At 50.1% G+C, this 24,560-nt stretch overlaps 1 protein-coding gene across 2 annotated transcripts; it reads left to right on the forward strand.

Moving 5' to 3' along the window:
* Positions 1 to 21: 21 nt before the first annotated feature.
* Positions 22 to 24,354, forward strand: LYSMD1 (LysM domain containing 1). Of its 2 annotated transcripts, XR_012237080.1 has the most exons (4): positions 22 to 414; positions 14,280 to 14,584; positions 20,170 to 22,189; positions 22,357 to 24,354. XR_012237080.1 is itself a non-coding variant. In XM_073609572.1 (3 exons), the coding sequence occupies exons 1-3, from the start codon at positions 241 to 243 to the stop codon at positions 20,345 to 20,347; spliced, it is 657 nt and encodes a 218-aa protein (XP_073465673.1). In that variant the 5' UTR covers positions 22 to 240; the 3' UTR covers positions 20,348 to 24,354. The 2 variants fall into 2 exon arrangements, 1 of the variants encoding a protein (XP_073465673.1); XM_073609572.1 differs by having other exon boundaries at positions 20,170 to 24,354.
* The last annotated feature ends 206 nt before the right edge of the window (positions 24,355 to 24,560 follow it).

A 24,560-nucleotide genomic window follows, 5' to 3' on the forward strand; every position in this document is an offset into this window, starting at 1 on the left:
GGGGCGCGCTGGACGCCTTCCTGTGGTCCCGCCCCCTCCCCTTCTCCGGACTACATTTCCCGGCATTCCCCGCCCGGCGTTGACACCTCTGGCCAGCTGCTGTCAGCACTTCTGCGGCGGAGGGGAGCCGCACACTAGGGGGAGGTCATGTGACCCTGTAGTGTCCGCTCCCCCTCCTCCTGTCAGGGGAATTCAATTAGAAGAAGAAGAAGAAATCATGTGAGGGGAGATCTGTCAGCCATGTCCTCGTCCTCCTCCTCCCCGGGGGGCTCCGGGCTCCTCCGAGGTACCAGGACCCGTTCCTATGGAAGTCTGGTCCAATCCCAGTACTCCCCGGCCCGAGTCCGGAGGGTGGAGCACCTGGTGGAGCCGGGGGACACCCTACAGGGCCTGGCGCTGAGATACGGGGTCACGGTGAGTGCGGGGGTCACTATACTCATATATGGGGTCACTATACTGAGATACGGGGTCACGGTGAGTGTGGGGGTCACTATACTCATATATGGGGTCACTATACTGAGATACGGGGTCACGGTGAGAGCGGGGGTCACTATACTCATATATGGGGTCACTATACTGAGATACGGGGTCACGGTGAGTGCGGGGGTCACTATACTAAGATACGGGGTCACTATACTGAGATACGGGGTCACGGTGAGTGCGGGGGTCACTATACTAAGATACGGGGTCACGGTGAGTGCGGGGGTCACTATACTCATATATGGGGTCACTATACTGAGATACGGGGTCACGGTGAGTGTGGGGGTCACTATACTAAGATACGGGGTCACTATACTGAGATACGGGGTCACTATACTGAGATACGGGGTCACGGTGAGTGCGGGGGTCACTATACTCATATATGGGGTCACTATACTGAGATACGGGGTCACGGTGAGTGTGGGGGTCACTATACTAAGATACGGGGTCACTATACTGAGATACGGGGTCACGGTGAGTGCGGGGGTCACTATACTCATATATGGGGTCACTATACTGAGATACGGGGTCACGGTGAGTGCGGGGGTCACTATACTCATATATGGGGTCACTATACTGAGATGCGGGGGTCACTATACTGAGATACGGGGTCACGGTGAGTCTGGGGGTCACTATACTGAGATAAATGGTTACTATACTGAGATATAGGGTCACAGTGAGTGCGGGGGTCACTATACTCATATACGGGGTCACTATACTGAGATACGGGGTCACGGTGAGAGCGGGGGTCACTATACTCATATATGGGGTCACTATACTGAGATACGGGGTCACTATACTGAAATACGGGGTCACGGTGAGAGCGGGGGTCACTATACTGAGATACAGGGTCACTATACTGAGATACAGGGTCACGGTGAGTGCGGGGGGTCACTATACTGAGATACGGGGTCACTATACTGAGATACGGGGTCACGGTGAGTGTGGGGGTCACTATACTGAGATACGGGGTCACGGTGAGAGCGGGGGTCACTATACTCATATATGGGGTCACTATACTGAGATACGGGGTCACTATACTGAAATACGGGGTCACGGTGAGAGCGGGGGTCACTATACTGAGATACAGGGTCACTATACTGAGATACAGGGTCACGGTGAGTGCGGGGGGTCACTATACTGAGATACGGGGTCACTATACTGAGATACGGGGTCACGGTGAGTGTGGGGGTCACTATACTGAGATACGGGGTCACGGTGAGAGCGGGGGTCACTATACTCATATATGGGGTCACTATACTGAGATACGGAGTCACGGTGAGTGCGGGGGTCACTATACTGAGATACGGGGTCACGGTGAATGCGGGGGTCACTATACTGAGATACGGAGTCACTATACTGAGATACGGGGTCACTGTGAGTTCAGGGGTCACTATACTGACATATGGGGTCACTATACTGAGATACGGGGTCACGGTGAGTGCGGGGGTCACTATACTCATATATGGGGTCACTATACTGAGATACGGGGTCACGGTGAGTGCGGGGGTCACTATACTGAGATACGAGGTCACTATACTGAGATACGGGGTCACTATACTGAGATACGGGGTCACTATACTGAGATACGGGGTCACGGTGAGTGCGGGGGTCACTATACTGAGATACGGGGTCACTATACTGAGATACGGGGTCACGGTGAGTGCGGGGGTCACTATACTGAGATACGGGGTCACTATACTGAGATACGGGGTCACGGTGAGTGTGGGGGTCACTATACTGAGATACGGGGTCACGGTGAGAGCGGGGGTCACTATACTGAGATACGGGGTCACTATACTGAGATACGGGGTCACTATACTGAGATACAGGGTCACGGTGAGTGCGGGGGTCACTATACTGAGATACGGGGTCACGGTGAGAGCGGGGGTCACTATACTCATATATGGGGTCACTATACTGAGATACGGGGTCACTATGCTGAGATACGGGGTCACTATACTGAGATACAGGGTCACGGTGAGTGCGGGGGTCACTATACTGAGATACGGGGTCACGGTGAGAGCGGGGGTCACTATACTCATATATGGGGTCACTATACTGAGATACGGGGTCACGGTGAGAGCGGGGGTCACTATACTCATATATGGGGTCACTATGCTGAGATACGGGGTCACTATACTGAGATACAGGGTCACGGTGAGTGCGGGGGTCACTATACTGAGATACGGGGTCACGGTGAGAGCGGGGGTCACTATACTCATATATGGGGTCACTATACTGAGATACGGGGTCACTATACTGAGATACAGGGTCACGGTGAGTGCGGGGGGTCACTATACTGAGATACGGGGTCACTATACTGAGATACGGGGTCACGGTGAGAGCGGGGGTCACCATACTCATATATGGGGTCACTATACTGAGATACGGGGTCACGGTGAGTGCGGGGGTCACTATACTGAGATACGGGGTCACTATACTGAGATACGGGGTCACGGTGAGTGCGGGGGTCACTATACTGAGATACGGGGTCACTATACTGAGATGCAGGGGTCACTATACTGAGATACGGGGTCACGGTAAGTGCGGGGGTCACTATACTCATATATGGGGTCACTATACTGAGATATGGGGTCACGGTGAGTCTGGGGGTCACTATACTGAGATACGGGGTCACTATACTGAGATACGGGGTCACGGTGAGAGCGGGGGTCACTATACTCATATATGGGGTCACTATACTGAGATACGGGGTCACGGTGAGTGCGGGGGTCACTATACTGAGATACGGGGTCACTATACTGAGATACGGGGTCACGGTGAGTGCGGGGGTCACTATACTGAGATACAGGGTCACTATACTGAGATACGGGGTCACGATGAGTGTGGGGTCACTATACTCATATATTAGGGTCACTATACTGAGATGCGGGGGTCACTATACTGAGATACGGGGTCACGGTAAGTGCGGGGGTCACTATACTCATATATGGGGTCACTATACTGAGATGCGGGGGTCACTATACTGAGATACGGGGTCACGGTGAGTGCGGGGGTCACTGTACTGAGATACTGGGTCACTATACTGAGATAAGGGGTCACGGTGAGAGCGGGGGTCACTATACTCATATATGGGGTCACTATACTGAGATACGGGGTCACTATACTGAAATACGGGGTCACGGTGAGAGCGGGGGTCACTATACTGAGATACAGGGTCACTATACTGAGATACAGGGTCACGGTGAGTGCGGGGGGTCACTATACTGAGATACGGGGTCACTATACTGAGATACGGGGTCACGGTGAGTGTGGGGGTCACTATACTGAGATACGGGGTCACGGTGAGAGCGGGGGTCACTATACTCATATATGGGGTCACTATACTGAGATACGGAGTCACGGTGAGTGCGGGGGTCACTATACTGAGATACGGGGTCACGGTGAATGCGGGGGTCACTATACTGAGATACGGAGTCACTATACTGAGATACGGGGTCACTGTGAGTTCGGGGGTCACTATACTGAGATATGGGGTCACTATACTGAGATACGGGGTCACGGTGAGTGCGGGGGTCACTATACTCATATATGGGGTCACTATACTGAGATACGGGGTCACGGTGAGTGCGGGGGTCACTATACTGAGATACGAGGTCACTATACTGAGATACGGGGTCACTATACTGAGATACGGGGTCACTATACTGAGATACGGGGTCACGGTGAGTGCGGGGGTCACTATACTGAGATACGGGGTCACTATACTGAGATACGGGGTCACGGTGAGTGCGGGGGTCACTATACTGAGATACGGGGTCACTATACTGAGATACGGGGTCACGGTGAGTGTGGGGGTCACTATACTGAGATACGGGGTCACGGTGAGAGCGGGGGTCACTATACTGAGATACGGGGTCACTATACTGAGATACGGGGTCACTATACTGAGATACAGGGTCACGGTGAGTGCGGGGGTCACTATACTGAGATACGGGGTCACGGTGAGAGCGGGGGTCACTATACTCATATATGGGGTCACTATACTGAGATACGGGGTCACTATGCTGAGATACGGGGTCACTATACTGAGATACAGGGTCACGGTGAGTGCGGGGGTCACTATACTGAGATACGGGGTCACGGTGAGAGCGGGGGTCACTATACTCATATATGGGGTCACTATACTGAGATACGGGGTCACGGTGAGAGCGGGGGTCACTATACTCATATATGGGGTCACTATGCTGAGATACGGGGTCACTATACTGAGATACAGGGTCACGGTGAGTGCGGGGGTCACTATACTGAGATACGGGGTCACGGTGAGAGCGGGGGTCACTATACTCATATATGGGGTCACTATACTGAGATACGGGGTCACTATACTGAAATACGGGGTCACGGTGAGAGCGGGGGTCACTATACTGAGATACAGGGTCACTATACTGAGATACAGGGTCACGGTGAGTGCGGGGGGTCACTATACTGAGATACGGGGTCACTATACTGAGATACGGGGTCACGGTGAGTGTGGGGGTCACTATACTGAGATACGGGGTCACGGTGAGAGCGGGGGTCACTATACTCATATATGGGGTCACTATACTGAGATACGGAGTCACGGTGAGTGCGGGGGTCACTATACTGAGATACGGGGTCACGGTGAATGCGGGGGTCACTATACTGAGATACGGAGTCACTATACTGAGATACGGGGTCACTGTGAGTTCAGGGGTCACTATACTGACATATGGGGTCACTATACTGAGATACGGGGTCACGGTGAGTGCGGGGGTCACTATACTCATATATGGGGTCACTATACTGAGATACGGGGTCACGGTGAGTGCGGGGGTCACTATACTGAGATACGAGGTCACTATACTGAGATACGGGGTCACTATACTGAGATACGGGGTCACTATACTGAGATACAGGGTCACGGTGAGTGCGGGGGTCACTATACTGAGATACGGGGTCACGGTGAGAGCGGGGGTCACTATACTCATATATGGGGTCACTATACTGAGATACGGGGTCACTATACTGAGATACAGGGTCACGGTGAGTGCGGGGGGTCACTATACTGAGATACGGGGTCACTATACTGAGATACGGGGTCACGGTGAGAGCGGGGGTCACCATACTCATATATGGGGTCACTATACTGAGATACGGGGTCACGGTGAGTGCGGGGGTCACTATACTGAGATACGGGGTCACTATACTTAGATACGGGGTCACGGTGAGTGCGGGGGTCACTATACTGAGATACGGGGTCACTATACTGAGATGCAGGGGTCACTATACTGAGATACGGGGTCACGGTAAGTGCGGGGGTCACTATACTCATATATGGGGTCACTATACTGAGATATGGGGTCACGGTGAGTCTGGGGGTCACTATACTGAGATACGGGGTCACTATACTGAGATACGGGGTCACGGTGAGAGCGGGGGTCACTATACTCATATATGGGGTCACTATACTGAGATACGGGGTCACGGTGAGTGCGGGGGTCACTATACTGAGATACGGGGTCACTATACTGAGATACGGGGTCACGGTGAGTGCGGGGGTCACTATACTGAGATACAGGGTCACTATACTGAGATACGGGGTCACGATGAGTGTGGGGTCACTATACTCATATATTAGGGTCACTATACTGAGATGCGGGGGTCACTATACTGAGATACGGGGTCACGGTAAGTGCGGGGGTCACTATACTCATATATGGGGTCACTATACTGAGATGCGGGGGTCACTATACTGAGATACGGGGTCACGGTGAGTGCGGGGGTCACTGTACTGAGATACTGGGTCACTATACTGAGATAAGGGGTCACGGTGAGAGCGGGGGTCACTATACTCATATATGGGGTCACTATACTGAGATACGGGGTCACGGTGAGAGCGGGGGTCACTATACTCATATATGGGGTCACTATACTGAGATACGGGGTCACGGTGAGAGCGGGGGTCACTATACTCATATACGGGGTCACTATACTGAGATACAGGGTCACGGTGAGTGCGGGGGGTCACTATACTGAGATACGGGGTCACTATACTGAGATACGGGGTCACGGTGAGAGCGGGGGTCACTATACTCATATATGGGGTCACTATACTGAGATACGGGGTCACGGTGAGTGTGGGGGTCACTATACTCATATATGGGGTCACTATACTGAGATACGGGGTCACGGTGAGTGCGGGGGTCAATATACTGAGATACGGGGTCACTATACTGAGATACGGGGTCACGGTGAGTGTGGGGGTCACTATACTCATATATGGGGTCACTATACTGAGATACGGGGTCACGGTGAGTGCGGGGGTCACTATACTGAGATACGGGGTCACTATACTGAGATACGGGGTCACGGTGAGTGCGGGGGTCACTATACTGAGATACGGGGTCACTATACTGAGATACGGGGTCACGGTGAGTGTGGGGGTCACTATACTCATATATGGGGTCACTATACTCATATATGGGGTCACTATACTGAGATGCGGGGGTCACTATACTGAGATACGGGGTCACGGTGAGTGCGGGGGTCACTATACTGAGATACGGGGTCACGGTAAGTGCGGGGGTCACTATACTCATATATGGGGTCACTATACTGAGATACGGGGTCACGGTGAGTGTGGGGGTCACTATACTCATATATGGGGTCACTATACTGAGATGCGGGGGTCACTATACTGAGATACGGGGTCACGGTGAGTGCGGGGGTCACTATACTGAGATACGGGGTCACTATACTGAGATACGGGGTCACGGTGAGTGCGGGGGTCACTATACTGAGATACGGGGTCACTATACTGAGATACGGGGTCACGGTGAGTGTGGGGGTCACTATACTCATATATGGGGTCACTATACTGAAATACGGGGTCACGGTGAGAGCGGGGGTCACTATACTCATATATGGGGTCACTATACTGAGATACGGGGTCACTATACTGAGATACAGGGTCACGGTGAGTGCGGGGGTCACTATACTGAGATACGGGGTCACGGTGAGAGCGGGGGTCACTATACTCATATATGGGGTCACTATACTGAGATACGGGGTCACTATACTGAGATACAGGGTCACGGTGAGTGCGGGGGGTCACTATACTGAGATACGGGGTCACTATACTGAGATACGGGGTCACGTTGAGAGCGGGGGTCACCATACTCATATATGGGGTCACTATACTGAGATACGGGGTCACGGTGAGTGCGGGGGTCACTATACTGAGATACGGGGTCACTATACTGAGATACGGGGTCACGGTGAGTGCGGGGGTCACTATACTGAGATACGGGGTCACTATACTGAGATACGGGGTCACTATACTGAGATGCAGGGGTCACTATACTGAGATACGGGGTCACGGTAAGTGCGGGGGTCACTATACTCATATATGGGGTCACTATACTGAGATATGGGGTCACGGTGAGTCTGGGGGTCACTATACTGAGATACGGGGTCACTATACTGAGATACGGGGTCACGGTGAGAGCGGGGGTCACTATACTGAGATACGGGGTCACTATACTGAGATACGGGGTCACGGTGAGTGCGGGGGTCACTATACTGAGATACGGGGTCACTATACTGAGATACGGGGTCACGGTGAGTGTGGGGTCACTATACTCATATATTAGGGTCACTATACTGAGATGCGGGGGTCACTATACTGAGATACGGGGTCACGGTAAGTGCGGGGGTCACTATACTCATATATGGGGTCACTATACTGAGATGCGGGGGTCACTATACTGAGATACGGGGTCACGGTGAGTGCGGGGGTCACTGTACTGAGATACTGGGTCACTATACTGAGATAAGGGGTCACGGTGAGAGCGGGGGTCACTATACTCATATATGGGGTCACTATACTGAGATACGGGGTCACGGTGAGAGCGGGGGTCACTATACTCATATATGGGGTCACTATACTGAGATACGGGGTCACAGTGAGAGCGGGGGTCACTATACTCATATACGGGGTCACTATACTGAGATACGGGGTCACTATACTGAGATACAGGGTCACGGTGAGTGCGGGGGGTCACTATACTGAGATACGGGGTCACTATACTGAGATACGGGGTCACGGTGAGAGCGGGGGTCACTATACTCATATATGGGGTCACTATACTGAGATACGGGGTCACGGTGAGTGCGGGGGTCACTATACTGAGATACGGGGTCACGGTGAGTGCGGGGGTCAATATACTGAGATACGGGGTCACTATACTGAGATACGGGGTCACGGTGAGTGTGGGGGTCACTATACTCATATATGGGGTCACTATACTGAGATGCGGGGGTCACTATACTGAGATACGGGGTCACGGTGAGTGCGGGGGTCACTATACTGAGATACGGGGTCACTATACTGAGATACGGGGTCACGGTGAGTGCGGGGGTCACTATACTGAGATACGGGGTCACGGTGAGTGTGGGGGTCACTATACTCATATATGGGGTCACTATACTGAGATGCGGGGGTCACTATACTGAGATACGGGGTCACGGTGAGTGCGGGGGTCACTATACTGAGATACGGGGTCACGGTAAGTGCGGGGGTCACTATACTCATATATGGGGTCACTATACTGAGATACGGGGTCACGGTGAGTGTGGGGGTCACTATACTCATATATGGGGTCACTATACTGAGATACGGGGTCACTATACTGAGATACGGGGTCACGGTGAGTTCGGGGGTCACTATACTGAGATACGGGGTCACTATACTGAGATACGGGGTCACGGTTAGTGCGGGGGTCACTATACTCATATATGGGGTCACTATACTGGGATACAGGGTCATGGTGAGTGCAGGGGTCACTATACTGAGATACGGGGTCACTATACTGAGATACAGGGTCACGGTGAGTGTGGGGGTCACTATACTCATATATGGGGTCACTATACTGAGATGCGGGGGTCACTATACTGAGATACGGGGTCACGGTGAGTGCGGGGGTCACTATACTCATATATGGGGTCACTATACTGAGATACGGGGTCACGGTAAGTGCGGGGGTCACTATACTCAGATATGGGGTCACTATACTGAGATACGGGGTCACGGTGAGTCTGGGGGTCACTATACTCATAGTTACATAGTAGGTGAGGTTGAAAAAAGACACAAGTCCATCAAGTCCAACCTATGTGTGATTATGTGTCAGTATTACATTATATATCCCTGTATGTTGTGGTCATTCAGGTGATTATCTAATAGTTTCTTGAAGCTATCAATGCTCCCCGCTGAGACCACCGCCTGTGGAAGGGAATTCCACATCCTTGCCGCTCTTACAGTAAAGAACCCTCTATGTAGTTTAAGGTTAAACCTCTTTTCTTCTAATTGTAATGAGTGGCCACGAGTCTTATTAAACTCTCTTCTGCGAAAAAGTTTTATCCCTATTGTGGGGTCACCAGTACAGTATTTGTAAATTGAAATCATATCCCCTCTCAGTGTCTCTTCTTCAGAGAGAATAAGTTCAGCGCTCGCAACCTTTCCTCATAACTAATATCCTCCAGACCCTTTATTAGCTTTGTTGCCCTTCTTTGTACTCGCTCCATTTCCAGTACATCCCTCCTGAGGACTGGTGCCCAGAACTGGACAGCATACTCCAGGTTTGGCCGGACCAGAGTCTTGTAGAGCGGGAGAAGTATCGATTTATCTCTGGAGTTGATCCCCTTTTTAATGCATGCCAATATTCTGTTTGCTTTATTAGCAGCAGCTTGGCATTGCATGCTATTGCTGAGCCTATCATCTACTAGGACCCCCAGGTCCTTTTCCATCCTAGATTCCCCCAGAGGTTCTCCCCCCAGTGTATAGATTGCATTCATATTTTTGCCACCCAAATGCATTATTTTACATTTTTACCCACCCCTGACCATTCTGAGTACTCCCCATTTATCACCACCCTCTGAACTCGCCCTTGTAGCCAGTTTTCAATCCATGTACTCACCCTATGGTCCATGCCAACGCACCTTATTTTGTACAGTAAACGTTTATGGGGAACTGTGTCAAATGCTTTTGCAAAATCCAGATACACCACGTCTACGGGCCTTCCTTTATCTAGATGGCAACTCACCTCCTCATATATGGGGTCACTATACTGAGATACGGGGTCACTATACTGAGATACGGGGTCACTATACTGAGATACGGGGTCACTATACTGAGATACGGGGTCACTGTACTGAGATACGGGGTCACTGTACTGAGATACAGGGTCACGGTGAGTGCGGGGGTCACTATACTGAGATACGGGGTCACGGTAAGTGCGGGGGTCACTATACTCATATATGGGGTCACTATACTGAGATACGGGGTCACGGTGAGTGTGGGGGTCACTATACTCATATATGGGGTCACTATACTGAGATGCGGGGGTCACTATACTGAGATGCGGGGGTCACTATACTGAGATGCGGGGGTCACTATACTCATATATGGGGTCACTATACTGAGATACGGGGTCACTATACTGAGATACGGGGTCACTATACTGACATACGAGGTCACGGTGAGTGTGGGGGTCACTATACTGAGATACGGGGTCACGGTGAGAGCAGGGGTCACTATACTTATATATGGGGTCACTATACTGAGATACGGGGTCACGGTGAATGCGGGGGTCATTATACTGAGATACGGGGTCACTATACTGAGATACGGGGTCACGGTGAGTGCGGGGGTCACTATACTGAGATACAGGGTCACGGTGAGTGTGGGGGTCATTATACTGAGATACGGGGTCACTATACTGAGATACGGGGTCACGGTGAGTTCGGGGGTCACTATACTGAGATACGGGGTCACTATACTGAGATACGGGGTCACGGTTAGTGCGGGGGTCACTATACTCATATATGGGGTCACTATACTGGGATACAGGGTCATGGTGAGTGCAGGGGTCACTATACTGAGATACGGGGTCACTATACTGAGATACGGGGTCACGGTTAGTGCGGGGGTCACTATACTCATATATGGGGTCACTATACTGAGATACCGGGTCACGGTGAGTGCGGGGGTCACTATACTGAGATACAGGGTCACTATACTGAGATACCGGGTCACGGTGAGAGCGGGGGTCACTATACTCATATATGGGGTCACTATACTGAGATACGGGGTCACGGTGAGTGCGGGGGTCACTATACTGAGATACAGGGTCACTATACTGAGATACCGGGTCACGGTGAGAGCGGGGGTCACTATACTGAGATACGGGGTCACTATACTGAGATACGGGGTCACGGTGAGTGCGGGGGTCACTATACTGAGATACGGGGTCACTATACTGAGATACAGGGTCACGGGGAGTGCGGGGGTCACTATACTGAGATACGGGGTCACGGTGAGAGTGGGGGTCACTATACTCATATAAGGGGTCACTATACTGAGATACGGGGTCACGATACTCATAGATGGGGTCACTATACTGAGATGCGGGGGTCACTATACTGAGATACGGGGTCACAGTGAGTTCGGGGGTCACTATACTGAGATACGGGGTCACTATACTGAGATACGGGGTCACGGTGAGTGCAGGGGTCACTATACTGAGATACTGGGTCACTATACTGAGATACGGGGTCACGGTGAGTGCAGGGGTCACTATACTCATATATGGGGTCACTATACTGAGATACGGGGTCACGGTGAGTCTGGGGGTCACTATACTGAGATACGGGGTCACGGTGAGTGCGGGGGTCACTATACTGAGATACAGGGTCACAGTGAGTTTGGGGGTCACTTTACTGAGATACGGGGTCACGGTGAGTGTGGGGGTCACTATACTGATATATGGGGTCACTATACTGAGATACAGGGTCACGGTGAGTGTGGGGGTCACTATACTGAGATATGGGGTCACTATACTGAGATACGGGGTCACGGTGAGTGCGGGGGTCACTATACTGAGATACGGGGTCACTATACTGATATATGGGGTCACTATACTGAGATACAGGGTCACGGTGAGTGTGGGGGTCACTATACTGAGATACGGGGTCACTATACTGAGATACGGGGTCACGGTGAGTGTGAGGGTCACTATACTCATATATGGGGTCACTATACTGAGATACGGGGTCACTGTGAGTGCAGGGTTCACTATACTGAGATACGGGTCACGGTGAGTGCGGGGGTCACTATACTCATATATGGGGTCACTATACTGAGATACGGGGTCACGTTGAGTGTGGGGGTCACTATACTGAGATACGGGGTCACGGTGAGTGCAGGGGTCACTATACTGAGATACGGGATCACTATACTGAGATACAGGGTCACGGTGAGTGTGGGGGTCACTATACTGAGATACGGGGTCACTATACTGAGATACGGGGTCACGGTGAGTGTGGGGGTCACTATACTCATATACGGGGTCACTATACTGAGATACGGGGTCACGGTGAGTGCGGGGGTCACTATACTGAGATACGGTGTCACGTTGAGTGTGGGGGTCACTATACTGAGATACGGGGTCACGGTGAGTGCGGAGGTCACTATACTGAGATACGGGGACACTATACTGAAATACGGGGTCACAGTGAGTGCGGGAGTCACTATACTGAGATACGGGGTCACGGTGAGTGCGGGGGTCACTATACTGAGATACGGTGTCACTATACTGAGATACGGGGTCACGATGAGTGTGGGGGTCACTATACTGAGATACGGGGTCACGGTGAGTGTGGGGGTCACTATACTGAGATACGGGGACACTATACTGAGATACTGGTTCACGGTGAGTGCGGGGGTCACTATACTGAGATACGGGGTCACGGTGAGTGCGGAGGTCACTATACTGAGATACGGGGACACTATACTGAAATACGGGGTCACAGTGAGTGCGGGAGTCACTATACTGAGATACGGGGTCACGGTGAGTGCGGGGGTCACTATACTGAGATACGGTGTCACTATACTGAGATACGGGGTCACGATGAGTGTGGGGGTCACTATACTGAGATACGGGGTCACGGTGAGTGTGGGGGTCACTATACTGAGATACGGGGACACTATACTGAGATACTGGGTCACGGTGAGTGCGGGGGTCACTATACTGAGATACGGGGACACTATACTGAAATACGGGGTCACAGTGAGTGCGGGAGTCACTATACTGAGATACGGGGTCACTGAGATATGGGGTCACTATACTGAGATACGGGGTCACGTTGAGTGTGGGGGTCACTATACTGAGATACCGGGTCACGGTGAGTCTGCGGGTCACTATACTGAGATACGGGGTCACGGTGAGTGTGGGGGTCACTATACCGAGATACGGGGTCACTATACCGAGATACGGGGTCACTATACTGAGATACGTGGTCACTATTCTGAGATACGGGGTCACGGTGAGTGCGGGGGTCACTATACTGAGATATGGGGTCACGGTGAGTGTGGGGGGGGTCACTGTACTGAGATACGGGGGAATCTCTTCTGCCCCTATCTATGCCCACCTGCCCACTTTGCCCTTTTCTTCCAATCCTTTTGCCCCCATCTATACCAACCCCCCCTCCCCTCCATCTATACACACTTTTCCACACTCCCCCTGTATTACAATCTCAACAGTTGTCACCAGAACAGGAAGTGAAGGGAAATCTCCCTGTTCCTGTGACAGCTAAGAGCAGATTTCTCTTCACTTCCTGTGTTGTATCTGATACAGGAAGTACAGGGAACCCTCATATTGGGGACACCAGAGCTAAGACCAAAGCTTTGTCTATTTGCAGCGAATCATATTTTGCGGCAGGCACTAATCTCCACCCATCCCCCCTCCCCCCTACAGATGGAGCAGATCAAACGAGCCAATCGCCTCTACACCAACGACTCCATCTTCCTGAAGAAGCACCTCAGTATCCCCGTCCTGACCGAGCAGCCGGAGCTGTCCAACGGGGTCGGCGTCGAGGAAGTGGAGGAGGAGAGCGGGGAGGGGCCGGAGAAGAAGGAGGAGAAGAGCCGCCCTCACCGCAGCGCCTCCCATGCCGAGCACAGGGACGAGGTGTCAGCCAGTGACTTCATGAGCAAGCTGGACACCAGGATCCGGGTGTCCAAGAGGGCCGCCGTGAAGAAGATCCGGGAGGGGGAGAGCCTGTAAGTCCGGGCTTATCTGACAATATGGGTCTCTGTGCTTCTCTATGCAATGCAGGCAGGTCATGGCTGGTGGGAGGGGCCTATACACAGCTTCCTGAAAACATCACAGCCCCCTGCCTCAGTACTCCCCTCCAGAGCCCTCTGTCCTGATGAGTGGGAGGAGTTATGCAAATATTAAAACATCCAGGCAACAATTAGTGGACAGGGAGCTCCTCTACTTGCGATATTCAAATCTTGGCCCCTCCTCCACCCTGAGTGATGACTGGACCATCCACGGTGTAGCAATGGGGGCAGCCGCCTTCATTTCAGCACAAAAAAGGACAGGATCTGCAACCTATGCTGTTGAATCCATTCACAGCTTATGGAGGTGGGTGCACTTTTTCACCCTTGGGTGCTAAAGGAGCTTATCCCGTCACTACAGCCCCCACCACTTGGCTGGACCAAGGGGTAGCAAAGGGGCAACCGCTTTCATTTCAGTAGGAGGGGGAGCACAGAAAAGGGCAGGGCCTGCAGCCTAGGCTGTTAAATCGCTTCATAGCTTATGGAGGTGGGTAGACTTTTTCACCCTTGGGTGCTAAGAGAACTTATCCCAGCACTGCAGATCCCACTGGCCCATCCAAGGGATAGCAAAGGGGCAGCTGCCTTCACTTCAGTAGGAGGGGGAGCACAAAAATGGCAGGACTTTCCACCTATACTCTTGAATTAGTTTACAGCTTTTGAAGGATGAGGTTGCACTTTTTTAACCTTGGGTGCTTAAGGAACTTTTCCCGGAACTGCAGCCCCCCCGACCCGGCCAACGGATAGCAGAGGAGAGCAACAGCCACCTTTACTTCAGTAGGAGGGGGAGCACAAACAAGGCAGGGCCTGCAACCTATACTGTTGAATTAGTTCACAGCTTATGGAGGAGGGTGCATTTTTCACCCTTGGGTGCTAAAAGAACAGATCCCGGCACCCCAGCCCCCACGCCACGCCAAGGGATAGCAAAGGGGTAGCCTCTTTCACTTCAGCAGAAAGGAGGGGCACAAAAAAGGCAGGGCCTGAAACCTAGGCTGTTGAATTGGTTCACAGCTTATGGAGTAGGGGGAGTTGCACTTTTTCATCCTTGGGTGATAAAGGAACTTATCCCTGCTCTGCAGCTCCCATCCCTTTGGCTCAGGCCAAGGGATAGCAAAGGGGCAGCCACCTTCACTTTAGTAGGAGGGGAGCACAAAAAAGGGCAGAGCCTGCAACCTATACTGTTGAATTAATTTACCGCTTATCACTTCAGTAGCAGGGGGAGCTCAAAAAAGGGCAGGACATGCAACCTACACTGTTGAATTAGTTCATTATCCCAGCACTGCAGCTCCCACCCCTTGGTCCAGCCAGGAGATGGCAATGGGGCAGCTGCCTTCACTTCAGTAGGAGGGGGAGCACAAAAAGGGCAGAGCCTGCAACCTATACTGTTGAATTAATTTACCGCTTATTAAGGGAGGTGCACTTTTTCACCCTTGGGTGTTAAAGGAACTTATCCTAGCAGTGCAGCTCCACCCCTTGGTCTGGCCAAGAGATGGCAAAGTGTACAGCCTCCTTCACTTCAGAAGAAGGGAGGGGGGGGGGGCACAAAAAAGGGCAGAGCGTGCAACCTAGGCTATTGAATCCTATTACAGCTTAGGAAGGTGGGTACACTTTTCCACCCTTGGGTGCTAAGGGAATTTATCCCAGCACTGCAGCTCCCACCCCTTGGCCCAGCCAAGAGATAGCAAAGGGGCAGCTGCCTTCACTTCAGTAGGAGGGGGAGCACAAAAAGGGCAGAGCCTGCAACCTATACTGTTGAATTAATTTACCGCTTATTAAGGGAGGTGCACTTTTTCACCCTTGGGTATTAAAGAAACTTATCCTAGCACTGCAGCTCCACCGCTTGGTCTGGCCAAGAGATGGCAAAGTGTACAGCCTCCCTCACTTCAGAAGAAGGGAGGGGGGGCACAAAAAAGCGCAGAGCATGCAACCTAGGCTATTGAATCCTATTACAGCTTATGAAGGTGGGTACACTTTTTCACCCTTGGGTGCTAAGGGAATTTATCCCAGCACCGCAGCTCCCACCCCTTGGCCCAGCCAAGAGATAGCAAAGGGCAGCTGCCCTCAGTTCAGTAGGAGGGGGAGCAAAAAAAAAAGGGCAGGACCTGCAACCTACACTGTTGAATTAGTTCACAGCTTATGGAGGTGGATGCACTTTTTCACCCTTGGGTGCTAAAGGAACTTATCTCGGCTCTGCAGCTCCACCCCTTGGCCCGACCAAGGGGTAGCAAAGGGACAACCGCCTTCACCCCAGTAGGAGAAGGAGCAAGAAAAAGGGCAGGAACTGCCTGAATTAATCCACAGCTTATGAAGGGGTTCACTTTTTTCATCCTTGGGTGCTAAAGGAACTTATCCTGGCTGGCTCTGCAACTCCCCTTTCAATATAATGCATACATGTCTCAGTAACCCATCCTCACAATTGAGCACCTAGCAAGTCATCCTTTGCACACTGTGCACCCCCCGGCGGTGTGTAGTGACGCTTTGTCATGCCTCCCATCTCCTGATGATGGGTCCTCTTCTTCCCTCCACCAGCATCCAGTCCCCGGCATAGATTGAGCTGCACTTTGTTGTTCTCTCAATGATGAATACCTCCTGTTATCTGTGATGGATCAGGAGGAAGGAAGTCGGGTGTACAGGCGGCTTTCATAAGCAGAGCCGCTAACAGCTTCTTTAATAGCCGTGTAGGTGTCATCTCCGCCTCACCGCACCACGGAATCCGTGATGTGCGATTCAATGCGTGACATCCAGATGCTGGGCAGCTGGAAATACGGCGGACAGAGAGAGAAAGGAAGATAAAGAGACCTCAGGACCTGCTGTGCAGCCAAATCTCCCTCCATGTGTGTCCATAACTGTCACTTCTCAGCCAAGAATAGGCTGAAAAACAACAACATGCATTACCAATTATAACCACTAGATGGCAGACCGTGTTTTGTATCTTGTTTAGACTGCATAGTCTCTTATCTTCTTCTCTTATTGGCTCTGACAAACAAGGGGACCATTCTTGTTTTCTTTTGGTCCTTGAAAAAAATAAAAGGTGAGAGTTGTCAAAGGTGGTGCTGCCTTGTTTACCCTAAACAGGCCCCAGTTATCTACCAGCATGGCTTTGTAGTATGGGAGGAAATTGGAGTGCCAACATTAGCAAGCATAGGGAGAGCATGGCAAACTCCATGTAGATGGCATCCTGGCTGGGATTTGAACCTGGAACCACAGTACTGTGAGGCAGCAGTGCTAACCAGTAAGCTGGTTAGCACTGCCGTATTTCCAGCTGCCCAGCATCTGGATGAACATGCAAACTCCATGTAAATAACATCCTGGCTGGCATTTCAACCCAGAACCACAGTGCTGCAAGTCAGCAGTGCTAACCTCTAGGCCGCAGGGAGAGCATGCAAACTCCATGTAGATTGCAACCTAGCTGGGTCTAAAACCTGGGACCCAGTGCTAACCCACTAGCAAGCCCAGGGAGAACATACAAACTTCCCAGTGGATGGCGTCCTAGCTGGGATTTGAACCTTAGACCACAGTACTGCAAGGCAGCAGTGCTAACCACTAAGCTACTAGCAAGCACAGGGAAAAATATGAAACTCCATGTAGATAGCATCCTGGCCCTGGAACCACAGTGCTGCAAGGCAGCAGTGCTAATCACTTCGTTACGGGAAAAAACATGCAAACCCTATGTAGATGACATCTTGGTTGGGTGTTAAACCTAGGACCCCAGTGCTAACCACTAAGCAACTAACAGGCACTGGGAGATCATGCAAACTCCATGGAGATAGCATCCTGTCTGGGTCTTAAACCTGGGACCCCAGTGCTAACCATCAAACAAACTCCATGTAGATGGCATCCTGGCTGTGAAATGGGATTTGAACCTGGAACCACAGTGCTGTGAGGCAGCAATGCTAACCACTGGAAAAAACATGCAAACTCCATGTAGACAGCATCCTGGCTGTGATTTGAACCTGGAACCACAGTGCTGCAGGGCAACAGTGCTAATCACTAAGCCACTAGCAAGCCCAGGGAATACATGCAAACCCCATGTAGATGACATCTTGGTTGGGTGTTAAACCTGGGACCCCAGTGCTAACCACTAAGCAACTAACAGGCACTGGGAGATCATGCAAACACCATGTAGATAGCTTCCTGCTTGGGTCTTAAACCTGGGACCCCAGTGCTAACCATCAAACCAACTCCATGTAGATAGCATCCTGGCTGGGATTTGAACCTGGAACCACAGTGCTGCAAGTCAACAGTGCTAACCCACCAGTAAGCACATGCAAATTCCATGTAGGTGTCATCCTGGCTGGGATTATGAACCTGGGACACCAGTGCTGCAAGGCAGCAGTGCTAACCACTAAGTCACTAGCAAGCACAGGGAAAATATGCAAACTCCATGTAGATAGCATCCTGGCTGGGATTTTAACCTAGGACCACAACACGGCAAGGCAGCAGTGCTAACCACTAAGCCACAGGGAAAACATTCAAACTCCATGTAGATAACATCCTGTCTGGGTCTTAAACCTGGGACGCCCAGTGCTAACCACTAAGCAAACTCCATGTAGATAGCATCCTGGCTGGGATTTGAACCTAGGACCACAGTGCTGCGAGGCAGCAGTGCTAACCTCGAGGCCACTAGCAAGCCCAGGGAAAACAGGGAAAACAGGGAAAACAGGGAAAACAGGGAAAACAGGGAAAATCCATGTAGTTAATAACCTGCCTGGGTCCCCAGTGCTAACCACTATGCAAACTCCTTTAGGTAGCATCATGGCTGGGATTTGAATCTAGGATCACAGCACTGCAAGGCTAACAACTAAGCCTCAGGGAGATCATGCAAACTCCGTATAGATAGCTGGGTCTTAAACCTAGGACCCCAGTGCTAACCACTAAGCCCCTAATAAGCAAATAGAGAGCATGCAAACTCCACGTAGGTAGTATCCTTGCTGGGATTTGAACCTGGGACCCTAGCACTGAAAGGCAGCAGTGCTAACCACTAAGCCACAGTCCTGTTATCAGCAGAGCGGGAAGGGGGAAGGGTCAAGGGGGAAGGCTCCATACTTCATAATTCTTTCTAAAGACCGTCTTGCTGGGAGAGATAAAAGACAGTTTTAAAAGGAATGAGTTTCTCTTTTCCTGGAGAAAACGCTGCTGTGGGCTCGCTTCAGTGGTTACAGGTCTGAAGAGGAGGTGGTGGTCATGTGACCTCTTTAGGGAAGAGGAGGATTAGAATTCTGTGCAGCTGATCTGCCCTTCAGTAGAGACCTCATAACCAAATGCCACACATATCTCCGGCACTGCAGGGAGCTCAGAGCAGCATTTTCTCCAGAAAAAGGTCAACTGCTACAGCGCTTCTGATACTTATTGCTTATCCATCCGAGCAAGATGGATAAAATAGCTTCACGGATCTCCCCATCCTCCTGAATGGCAGGATCACCAGGGATCATTGCATTGAAAGCTACAGACAGCAGATTGATGGACGTTTGATGTCATATTTTATGAGATTTGAATAATTTTTGTGTTTTTTTTCTTTTGTTCCTCAGGGGTGCCGAGGAAGACGCAGCGCCCGGCAGGGGCGGCTACCAAAGTCCCGGTCTTGGCAGGTCTCGGGAGGGCTCCCCACAGACTCAGCAACGCTCATTACTCGGACCGGTCCCCTTAACAGTGACTACCCGCACCTCCACCCTCCGAGATCACGAGGATGAAATCTTTAAGTTATGACCTTCGTTTCCTCTTTTTATCGTTTCCTATTTTTAATGTTATTTTTTTTTTTTATATTGGACGGACATTTTTCTATGCGATTTTAAAGTGTACCTGTTGTAATGTAGTGATGCACTGAACCCCCCCCCCCCCATGGAATTGTGATAAATCCAGTGCCTGTCGCCTTTTTACAGACTTCCAGGAACCCCGCCATTGTTTTCCTAAAGTTTTTTTTATTTTTTGTGAATGTAACCAGTTTTGTGATGGGTTATACTGCCACCTACAGGAAGCAAGGTTTGTGGTTAATCATTGTAGGATTATACTGCCACCTACAGGAAGCAAGGCTTGTGGTCATTCATTGTATGGTTATACTGCCACCTACAGGAAGCAAGGCTTGTGGTCAATTATTGTAAGATTATACTGCCACCTGCAGGTAGCAAGGCTTGTAATTGAACATTATAGGGTTATACTGCCATCTACAGGAAGCAAGGTTTAATCCTGTATGTGGCAGTATAACCCAAACTTTGCTTCCTGTAAGTGGCAGTATAGCACCGCAAAGTTTAGGATCAATCATTGTGGGGTTATACTGCCACCTACAGGAAGCAAGGCTTATATTTGAACATTGTAGGGTTATACTGCCACCTACAGGAAGCAAGGCTTGTAATTGAACATTATAGGGTTATACTGCCACCTACAGGTAGCAAGGCTTATGATTGAACATTGTAGGGTTATACTGTCACCTACAGGAAGCAAGGTTTAATCCGGTATGTGGCCGTATAACCCAAACTTTGCTTCCTGTAGGTGGCAGTATAGCCCCGCAAAGTTTAGGATTAATCATTGTTGGGTTATACTGCCACCTACAGGAAGCAAGGCTTGTAATTGAACATTATAGGGTTATACTGCCACCTACAGGTAGCAATGTTTGTGATCAATCAGTGTAGGATCATACTGCCACCTACAGGTAGCAAGGCTTGCAATTGAACATTGTAGGGTTATACTGCCACCTACAGGTAGCAAGTTTTAATCCTGTATGTGGCCGTATAACCCAAACTTTGCTTCCTGTAGGTGGCAGTATAGCCCCGCAAAGTTTAGGATCAATCATTGTTGGGTTATACTGCTACCCGCAGGAAGCAAGGCTTGTGCTCAATCCATTGTGGGGGTTATACTGCCACCTACAATGGCTGTAAGGTGACTGACCCCATGCCATGGCTGTGGGGTAGGCAGAAGAGGCCACTTTAGCAGGAAGGGGGCAGCAGTAGGGCAGGACCTGTGACCTGTGCTGCTGGAGTAGCTCATGGGGGAAGGGGCGCACTTTTGGCCCTTTTTTTTATTATTTTTCTTAAGTGCTAAAGGACCTTGTTCCAGGACTGCTTTGCACTCCTTTTACTAAACTTCTTCTTTAACTTTCAAGTCTTATGTAGGACATATACTGCGTAGCTGGTAGTTCAGCGCCTAAGGAGCCCATTAAAATGCTGGAAGCTGTCAGCAGTAGTAAGTCTTCCAATGTTTTGGGGACATTTTATATGACCAGTTTTCATTCAATTCAAGCTTATTCTTCAGGGCAGAATAAGACAGCCGCTAGGTGGCGTTCTAAATAGCCGCTAGGTGAAGAATAACCAGTATGTGGAGCTCTAAATAGCTGCTAGGTGAAGAACAGCCACTAGGTGGAGCTCTAAATAGCTTCTAGGTGGAAAATTGACAGTAGGTGGATCTCTAAATAGATACTAGGTGAAGAAGAGCCACTAGGTGGCGCTCTAAAAAAGCCACTAGATGGAGACTTGGTGGAGCTCTAAATAGCCACTAGATGGAAAATAGCTGCTAGGTGGAGCTCTAAAGAGCCACTAGATGGAGAACAGGCACTAGGTGGAGCTCAACAGCCACTAGGTGTAGCTCCAAATAGCTACTAGATGGAGAATAGCTGCTAGGTGGAGCTCCAAATAGCTACTAGATGGAGAATAGCTGCTAGGTGGAGCTCTAAACAGCCACTAGGTGGAGCTCTAAACAGCCAATAGTTGGAGAACAGCCACTAGGTGGAGCTCTAAATAGCCGCTAGAGGGAGAACAGCCACTAGGTAGAGCTCTAAAAAGCTACTAGGTGAGGAACAGCCACTAGGTGGAGCTCTAAAGAGGCACTAGATGAAGAACAGCCACTAGGTGGAGCTCTAAATAGCTGCTAGAGGTGGAGAATAGCCAGTAGGTGGAGCTCTAGAAATATCAGACATTCACCAAAAGAAAACCACAAGTCTCTTTAATGCTGTAATGGTGGGGGAAAAAATATCTGTTGATCCTGCCAGAAATTTTGTGAGCTGTACTGTTATCAGTTAGCACTGTTCCCAGCTATCTGTGTGGAATACAGAACCCTCCTCCCCCATGTTATGAAGAAGAGGAGAGAAGGAGGTGTTTGTAGCCCTGTCCTAGGGTGACGCCATTGCTCCTCTCCTCCTGACACCAACCCACTAGGCATGTAGTGAGTGATCTGCTTCTATTTTGCCTTCCCTAGCTCCGCCCCTCCCCCCCTCATCAATTCACATGTTTAAATAAAACATTTTCATTGCATACCCTATTATAGACCCAGTGATGTCATCACTGGCTCTATGTACTTGCTTGATTGTACTTGATTAAGGCCCGAATGGTCGAAATGCGTTAGAAATTTTATATAAAAAATACCAACGTGTTTCGGCCGCTCAGGTTAGCCTTAGCTATGATTAAGGGCCGAATGGTCGAAATGCGTTAGAAATTTTATATAAAAATACCAACGTGTTTCGGCCGCTCAGGTTGGCCTTAGCTATGATTAAGGGCCGAATGGTCGAAATGTGGTGGAAATTTTTATATAAAAATACCAACGTGTTTCGGCCGCTCAGGTTGGCTTTAGCTATGATTAAAGCCTGAATGCTGAATTGCTTTGGAAATTGTTATAAAAAAAAAACCCACATGTTTCAGCCGCTTAGGCTAGCCTTAGCCATGATTAAGGCCTAAACTGCCAAAATGTGTTGGCATTATTTAAAATAAAAATACCAACGTGTTTCAGCCATTCATGTTAGCCTTAGCTATGATTAAGGCCTGAATGTTCTAAATGCTTTGGAAAATCTTATATAAAAATACCAACGTGTTTCGGCCGCTCAGGTTGGCCTTAGCAATGATTAAGGCTTGAATGGCTGAAATGCATTGGAAATTTTTATATAAAAATACCAGCATGTTTCGGCTACTCAGGTTGGCCTTAGCCGTGATTAAGGCCCGAATAGCCAAAACACAATGGAATGTTTTATATAAAAATTCCAACAGGTTTCGTCCATTTAGGTTGGCCTTAGTCATGAAAAGGCCTAAATAGCCGAAGTGCGGTGGCATTTTTTTATATAAAAATTCCAACGTGTTTTGGCCATTCAGGCTGGCCTTAACGGCTGAAACGCGTGGGAATTCCACTGTGTTCAATAAAGGACAACCACATGCTGATTTATACCGATGTGCCGGCTTTTCTTTGTAGTATTGTGCACTACTACTGAGGTTCCAGAGACCCCCGGGAGCAATGGGATTTAGAGCCGTAGCAGAGGTTGTAGCGGTGTTCCGTTGTTTCTTCTTATTGCTGTGTCCCCATTGAGGAGAACTACCTTCACTTCCTGTGTCAGAGACACAACAGGAAGTAAGAGGAAGCCTCTCTGAAGCAAGAGGAAGTCCTCTATGATGGTAGCCATGCACGCATCAATTTTTTTTTTCGAGTGATCAAAAAACATTAGAATCTGCAAACAGTTGATTAGCCATAACTTCCTTTCTAATCGATTCAGACATTCAGAGTCGATCCACTAGGATGGGGCATTATTGATCGTTTTGCATTGATCGGCAGTGCTGAGCTACTTTGTCAATTAATCCAATTGTGTTTAGATCGATCAGATTATAGAAACAGCGATACAATCATAAGTCATTCATTGCTGTGACGACGGACTGGAGGTGTTACAGAATGACTGCAGGGAGGGCCCCGGGGCCCCAGACCAAGCTTTGGATCAAATCGGCCTTCAATAAACCTGTACAGACAAAGCGTTGTGGACTTTTTTTTTGCTTAACCCCTTGAAGACAGAAGGAAAAACGAACTCTAACTCTATTTATAAAACATTCGCTGGACGAATGTCACAAACATTCATGCAGGCTGAGCGAATTTTCCCTGTATCGTCTGTAATAGATTCATTCCTATGATCGACAGCTCCATCTAGTGGCCAAAATGAGTTATATTTTCTTAGAGAGGT

This window comes from Aquarana catesbeiana, linkage group LG13 (genome assembly GCF_042186555.1).
Source record: "Aquarana catesbeiana isolate 2022-GZ linkage group LG13, ASM4218655v1, whole genome shotgun sequence".
Classification (NCBI taxonomy): domain Eukaryota; kingdom Metazoa; phylum Chordata; class Amphibia; order Anura; family Ranidae; genus Aquarana; species Aquarana catesbeiana.

Excerpts from the sequence above, each read along its gene's own strand:
- LYSMD1 (XM_073609572.1), top strand. The coding sequence starts at position 241 with ATGTCCTCGTCCTCCTCCTCCCCGGGGGGCTCCGGGCTCCTCCGAGGT. Across the intron at positions 415-14,279 it reads CGCTGAGATACGGGGTCACG|ATGGAGCAGATCAAACGAGC; the intron begins GTGAGTGCGGGG and ends TCCCCCCTACAG. Across the intron at positions 14,585-20,169 it reads ATCCGGGAGGGGGAGAGCCT|GGGTGCCGAGGAAGACGCAG; the intron begins GTAAGTCCGGGC and ends TTTGTTCCTCAG.